At 63.2% G+C, this 7,150-nt stretch overlaps 1 protein-coding gene across 2 annotated transcripts in view; it reads left to right on the top strand.

The window, feature by feature from the left end:
* Positions 1 to 7,150, top strand: part of LOC107158740 (pseudouridine 5'-phosphatase) — a 67,810-nt gene that overhangs the window by 38,110 nt on the left and 22,550 nt on the right. The window contains exon 3 of one of the 2 annotated variants that reach the window (XM_048797394.1): positions 6,345 to 6,450. The exons of the other annotated variant lie outside the window; for it this stretch is intronic. Coding sequence (XP_048653351.1) covers positions 6,345 to 6,450 — 106 coding nt within the window. The remainder of the gene's footprint in view (positions 1 to 6,344; positions 6,451 to 7,150) is intronic. 2 annotated transcript variants of the gene reach the window in all.

Genomic DNA, 7,150 nt, shown 5'->3' on the forward strand with positions numbered 1-7,150 from the left:
CCGACCCCGCCCACCCCCTGCTCACCCCCTGCCTCCCGTGCTACAGGGCCAGGTCCCTGAGTTCCACAGCTGTTCACGCTCTGCAGAGGCCCCTGGGAATGAGTGCTGCAGGTCTGGGAACGGTCACGGTGCCCTGTCGCAGCCCATGCCTTCCCCGCAGTGCAGAAGTCCTTGGGACCGCCTGGGGAAGGAAGGGGCCCTGCCAACACCAGCAACGGCCTAGGTGGACACGCATTCCCAGGAGCTGGCATCCAGGCCCATGGGGTCGGCAGCCTTGAATGAGGACTCTGAGAGGCCCACACACAGCTGTGTGGCCACCCCACCTTCCTGCAAGGGGCCACAAGCAGACGGCGTGTTGTGCAGGACATTTCCCTAGGCATGGGCACAGGTGCAAGATTTAAACAGAAAAGGCCTGTGTTTCAGCCACTTATAAATCTATGTGATGTTTGTCATTACCATTCTAAACACTGCGTGAGTGTGATGCTGTGTGTGTGTCCTGGGGAGCGCTCAGGCTGAAACTGGATCCCCAGGCCACAGCCTCGGGAGCCTTGGGTCAGAGCTGAGGCCAGGGCCCTCTGTGGGAGGAACCGGTGTCACAGCAAGTGCCGTCTTCCGCCTACACGGGGGACGCCGCACATGCCAGTGTTTATTACGAAGGCCCGCGGAGAGGACGGGCCAGCCCTGGACAGACTCCCTGCCCCTGCACAGGTAACTGAACGGCAGTTCTGAATTCACGTTTAACCTGCGAAGCCCCGAGGTTGCTGCTCCGCAGATGTCAACTACTGTGACACAGGTGTGTGATCACTGGTTGCTGAGTGTAAGGTCCTACAGGGGGCTCCCATCTGGGAGGTTAGGACAGCGTGGGGCCATCCACAGGTTGGAAGCGCGTACCTCTCGTACAGAGTTTGGAGACACCTGTGGTTGCCAGTGGCTGCGTCCTAGGCTTGACGTCACGTGCTGCTGTCTTCTGTGCCGAGAACCCTGCGCAGGACTCTCCTGCGAGTTTCCCGCTGATGGACCTAGGGCAGCCTGCCCGGGTCTCCCGAGAGCCACCCCATCCCATGCCTCCTGACGCAGAGTGCAGGACCCGAGGGGCACAGACGCCCTGCCGAGCCCTGGCCTCCCGACCCCCGCTCAGCCTGCTTCCTCTCCTCTTGCCTTGGGACAGACCCAGGACAGAAGGGAGACGGTGCCTGTCACGACTGCTCCCCTGAAGTCACTGCCCTTCTGTTGGCTGAGGCGCACACCTGGTCCAGGGGGAGGGGAGCGCAGCACCTGGTACAGGGGGAGGGGCGGAGCAGCCCAGGACACCTTGTGCTGGGTGTCTCCCGCTTCAAGGATGGGTGTGACCTTGGAGAGTGGGCTGAGGCCCCCAGGGGACCTTGACAGAGCAGGAAACTGCCCCCCTGAGCGTCCCCCAGGGGAGGGGGGAGGGCTCAGGAGAGGCTGTCCTGGGTGTCCAGAGGGTCTTCACAGCCAGGAAGTGGAACTGGTCTCAGGAACCCCCGCCAGGACCTGCCTGGGTTGTGTGAGCGTGGTCCCTTGTTTGGAGTCTACCTGGCTCCTAGATCTCCAACCAGCAAGGACACAAGCCGTAGGGGGACACGTGTCACTGCGCTTTCCTGCCCATCTCTCCGCTGCTGGCTTCCTGAAGAGCTGGGGTTCACGTGACCAAGTTATGAACGAGGCTCTCTGTGGGCGCGTGGTTGGGGGGGTCCAGTCCATGGGCAGATGGCCCCTTGGCTCCAGGCTGAAGAGCATGGCTGGCAGGGACCTTGTGGTGAAGCAGCCCTCCCCCTCAGAGTGAGCCAGCAAGTGGAAGGAGAGGAAGAGACTGGGGTCCCAGTGCCCCCTTCCACGGCTCAGCCCCCAAGCAGGAAGACCTTCCCCTGGGCCTCACTCCTGAAGGTCTGGCCACCTTCCGTTGGCACCAGCCTGGGGACCGAGGCTTCAGTGCCCAGGCCCTCGGGAGATACTGCCGATCCAGACGGCGGCCGGTGGTTCTTGGTGCAGACCTTCAAGGGCTCTCTCTGTCCCGAGGCTGCCGCCTCTGTAGCCTCTGCTCTTGTTCTGGGGACCCCCTGACTCGCGTCTCCCTGAGCCCTGATTGCACGTGGCTGTTCCTGTTAGCAGCAGGACCCTCTTTTGCCCGGGTCTTCACATGGGACGCTTTACACACTCCTGGCCCTGCGTGCGTGCTGCTCCGTCACAGTCAAGACGGACCTGTGCCTTGGTTCCCGAGGCCACTGTGACGAAGCTCCAGAATCGGGGACCTGTACCAGCAGCTGAGCCAGCTGACTGCAGCCCTGAGGGCACGCTTCCGAGACCTGGGCTGCTCCTCCGGGGCCCCAGGGAGGCTCCCTCCTGCCTTCCAGCTCCTGGGCTCCTCCTCTGGGTCTGGGTCCCCTCTGTGTGTCTTGGGAGGACACTGCCATTGCATGAGGCCCACCCTGACCCAGGATGAGTCCTTCACTTAAAGACCCTGGGTCCAGACCAGGTCAGGTAGAGGAGTGCCGTATCTTAGGGGGCCACCAGGCACCCCCTCTACTCAGCCCATAGCCTCTACCGTGGCGTGTGTGCTGTGGGTCCCCTGCCCCTAGGGCACTGGCAGAGGAGCCTGGGCCGGGTGCGTGGGTCCCCACTCCTCAGGATGCAGCAGGAGGGTGGACGGACAGCGCGAGCTAGGCGGCAGGCCGCCCCCCTGGGCAGCACTGTGATGTGGTTTCCAGGGGGCTGGGCGGCTCTGGCCCTCCAGCCACATGTCGCTCCACAGGGCTCCCTCCCACGCTCCTGGCCATGAGCTCTTCAGACGTGATTCTCTGCACCCAGGGCGTCCGCGGTGGGCCCGGCTCTGCGGGTGGTCAGCTGTGCGGGTGGGCTCCCCTCCTAGCCCAGTTCCTCCCCCCTCGCTCTCAGGCCAGGGCCGGTGGAGCTAGCTGGCCGGTTTCCGTGGACACGTCACTCACGGGGGCTTGGGGAGCACCCCTGAAGCCTGTGGCGCTGTCAGTCTCGCTGCGCTTTCCCTGGAGAGTGTTCTCCCCGCCCTGGGCCCCGAGGGGGATCCCGCCTGTGCCTGTGGTGATGCTGTGCCTTGCCCTGCAGGGCAGCCTGCGGAAGCTGACCCCGGCCATGGACAGCTGCCCTTCCCCGCAGCCAGCCCTGGGAGCTGTGGGGGTTCCCTTACTTGTCAACTAAGCAGCTTCTCCCCAGGACTGGCCCATGTACCCCCTTAGAGCCCTGTCCTTCTCAGAGTGCACCGGCAGTGCTGGTGGCCAGCATGTCCTGGACGTGAGCTTCTGGAGGGGCAGTGACACGTTCCTTGTTACCGAGCGTTAATGCAGGGCGGCGCAGCCGGCTCGCGTGGACTGGGCTTCCCTGCGTGCGGGGTGAGGCTCGCCGTGTCCTTGGGCTCGCGCCGCCCTGCACTCGCATCACCCACAGCAGCTGAGGGGTCCCTCTGTGCTGCTGGTCGCTGGCAGAAGTGGAGGCCCAGGGCGAGAGTCCCGAGCCTGAGACCTGCCTTCAGACGGTTGTCATGGGCCCCTTTCCCTCTGCTCCCAAAGGCTTCGCGGGACCTTGACCCGTGAGCTTGCTTGGGACCAGTCGTGGACGGCAGGTAGGGGACAGTGCTGTGGAGCACGGCTCGGGGCCCTCCCCAGACTGCAGAAAACTACCTGAAGCCCCTTTGGGCTCCTGGGCGGGTGTGCCCTGCAGTTGGAGACGTGCTTTAGTGCGCCCTAGCTGCGCCCCTGCTGCTGCTACGTTAGCACCTTGAAAATAACCCCAGGAAGAACAGCGCTACAGGATCGGCTTCAGCAAAACACAACGGCGACATTAAAATTCATAGCACCAAAGAACCTGAACCATTTTTTTTCTTTTTACAGCATGCTTCAGAGATGAGCGCGCACTCCCTTGACTTTTTGAACTTGGTGAAGATGCCATGTGCGCATCTTTTTAGTTGGGGTGGTTGGGGGACTCTGCTGTGATCCCTGAGTATCCAGAAGGAGGTGCATTGTTGCCCTGCTCTTGTCATTGCCTTTTGCCCGCCGTCCAGTTGTCCCCAGGTCTCTGGGCTGCGGCTCCTGCCTTCAGTCAGGTGTGATGCGGGTCTGCAGGTGCTGCCGGCCACGTCAGGGTGTGGCTACTCGTGGGCAGCTCCGCAGCAGCTGCCAGATGCGCGCCTTTGCTCGGGGACCTCTGTGCAGGCGCAGGCGCGTGTGTGGACGGGGGCTGAGGCGGCTGCAGCTCTCTTCCTCTGGCTTGTGTGCGGCTTTGGCGTCCGGGAAGTGCGGTGGCGTGAGGACCTGGGGAGCGCTCCTCCACTTGCCTGAACGGGTTGCGAGTTTCCCGCCCACGGCCCAGGCCTGCGGCCTGTTCAGGGACAGGCCCCTGGAGCCTGGAGAGGGAAGGCCTTGCCTGCACCTGGTTTCCTTCCTGGCTAGAGGCGGTTCGGCCCGTCCCTGTCTTCCCAGGAGCTGGGTGTCTGTCCCAGGCTGGGCTCCGGAGCCAGGGTCCCAGCTGCTGGCGTGAAGTGGCTCCAGTTTGCATCCGCTCTCTGACCCCGGCCGGCTCGCTGGCTGAGCTCCCTCTTCCTGTCTCCCTGGGCCGGCCAGCTGTGGCCCGCCTGCCCCTTGATGACCTCTTCCGGGAACCAGCTGTGGTCCTGCGGCTTCTCATCGCCTCCTCCTCTTCCTCCTCCTGCCGCCTTCTCCCTTCCACTCCTCTAGGTGTGCCCAGGGACCCGGCCGTGGCTTGTTCTCTACGCTCTTGTCAGAGTCCCCGGGAGGTCACCTTGACCTAGGAGCGTGTTGTTCACATGCGGACACCTGTGGTTGCCCAACTCCTTCCACTGTTGACGTCACACTTAGCTCTGTCTTGCTCAGGGAGCAGATTCTGCCTGATGTCGATCACTGAAAAACTTTGAGAACGATGTCATCGTGGGTTATAGTACCTCTGTCTTCCTGAATGTCCCATGTGACTGGAAAGTGACCAGGACTCTGCTGTGAATTTGTGTTCATATTACAGACCCTAAGTCAGACCTTGGACGTCCGCCCTCCCTCGCCCACTTGCTGTCTGCTTGTCCTGCCGTTACCCAGACGGGAGGGGAGGGAGACTGCAGTCTACCCTCGTTCGTCTCTCCATTCACTGATCCTTGCTGTGTTTGATGAGTCGTGTATTATCACGACAAAGTGTCCCTCTGTGTCCCTGGTAATGGCCCTTCACTGTTCTGAGATCCTTCTGCCTGTGCTTCGTCTGGCGGTGTCCGGGGGAGTCGCGTGATCTCTGGCTCTCTCCCTTTGTGCTTTTAACCTGCTGTGTGTCTCCGTCTGAGTTGGTCTCTGTGGACCGCAGGCCCTGGGCTGCCCCTTTGGGTCCCCACCGCTGCTTGGGCGCACTGGTGACCAGTGTGAAGCTGCTGCTGGGCCGGTTCCCACGACGACCTCATCTGTGTCTGCTCCGGTTGACTGCTCTGGCCTCTGGGTGAGTCGTGTTCGTCTGTTGCAGGACTGGCAGTGTCGGTGTGTGGGGACGCTGTGTCCTGACCCCGGCGGGCGCAGGACGCCTTGACCTGCCTGTCATGGGGTGGGGCCGCCAGGCCTGCCTCTCAGCCTCAGCTGGCACCGTTTCTCCAGGTCATCCCCTGCCATGGCTCTGTCCCCCTGCAGGAGATTGTAGGTGTGCCAGTTTCTGTGTCAGGTAGAGGTCCTGCCCCTTGTCACTGTTAAACAGTGACACGGCAGTTGTTTGGAATACTTTCAGCTAAGCCCTGGGGATCGGCTGGTCCAGGTGTCCTTCCCAGCAGTCTCAGGGCAGGTGGCAGTTGTGGCTCCTGTGACCCAGGTACCAGCCTGTGTCCCTGTCTGATGGGCAGCTGTGTCCCTATGTCCTGTGGTTAGTGCTCCTCGCCATGGCCGCGTGGGGTGCTCTTGCCGGTGCTGCTCCTGGGCTGTGAAGGACGCGGCTGCTTCTCCCCTGGTGTCGGGGCGGGTGCCGAGCTGACCCTGTGTCCTGCTTCTCCTCCCCTCTGCGGGGCGGCTGGGCCCCCCTCACCCCAGCAGTGGGGTGGCCACCCACTGTGTGCGCAGTACAGATGGTTCTCAGAAAGGCCCAGAGCGTGGTCCTGCGTGGTCGCTGCCTGAGATCAGAGACACGGTCGGGTGGGCAGCTCCACCGGGCCCTGGCCTTCTCCTGCGCCCTGCGTGCCCCAGGGGTCCCCGCCTCCCCCAGCTGCTGTGTGCCCGCCACGCCTCTTTCCAGGAAATCGTCTCCTGCTCCCCGTGCAGGGCAGCGCCACAGCTACGTCCTGCGCTGATGTCCTGCTGTCTGTTTCCACCTCTGTGTAGGGCTGTTTCTGAGCTGGGGACCCCTCCTAGACGGCCCCTCAGCCATCAGACAGTCCCCTGGAAGAGGTGGCTGGAGCCTGCTGTTGCTCACTGTGACAGGCACCAGGTGAGCCGCCTTCACGGAAGCTCAAAACTTCAGAGGTTTCAGTCTGTGGCCACTGGGGCCGGTCCCTTTGGGTCTGTGGCAAGGACAGCACCTGGTGGGTGTTGAGAGCCAGGCCGGTGCCTGGCATTTGCAGAGGGAGTGTTTGAAGGGAGAGGCCGGGGAACCACTGAGTTGAGCTGTATGTAATCGCTGAGATGCCGGGTCGACTGAGCTGTGTACTTGACCTTTACTGTCGGGCCATGGGGCCGCTCTTGCTGCCGACTTTGGAGTTCTGTGGGGATTCCCAAAGAGTTCCCATTGGATGGGGCAGTGCCAGTGGAGGGATTTCCGGAGGAGGGATTTCCGGTTGGTGTGTGGTGTGTCCCGGGAGAAGGCCGCGTAGGTGGCGTTCGCGGGAGTTCGGAGATAAGGTTTGTTCCTGCTTCAGTGGCTCGAGATTTGTGCCCAACCAGACTGCGGCAGGTGGGGGCAGGTGGCGGAGGAGGGCTGTCGCCTCCTGGCAGCGAGGAAGCAGAGACGGGCAAGAGCAGGTGCCCAGGGTCTCCGTCCACGCCAGGCCCCTGGCTCCTGGGCCCCACTGCAGGACCACTCCCGCTCCTGGCGCCCGGCCTGGGGACCCAGCCTCCAGCCCACGGCCTTGGGGGGCTGCTCCAAGTCCCCCATGCAGCACCCGCCCGCCGCCCGGCGCCCACGTCCATCG

This window comes from Marmota marmota, unplaced genomic scaffold (assembly GCF_001458135.2).
Source record: "Marmota marmota marmota unplaced genomic scaffold, marMar, whole genome shotgun sequence".
Taxonomy (NCBI): domain Eukaryota; kingdom Metazoa; phylum Chordata; class Mammalia; order Rodentia; family Sciuridae; genus Marmota; species Marmota marmota.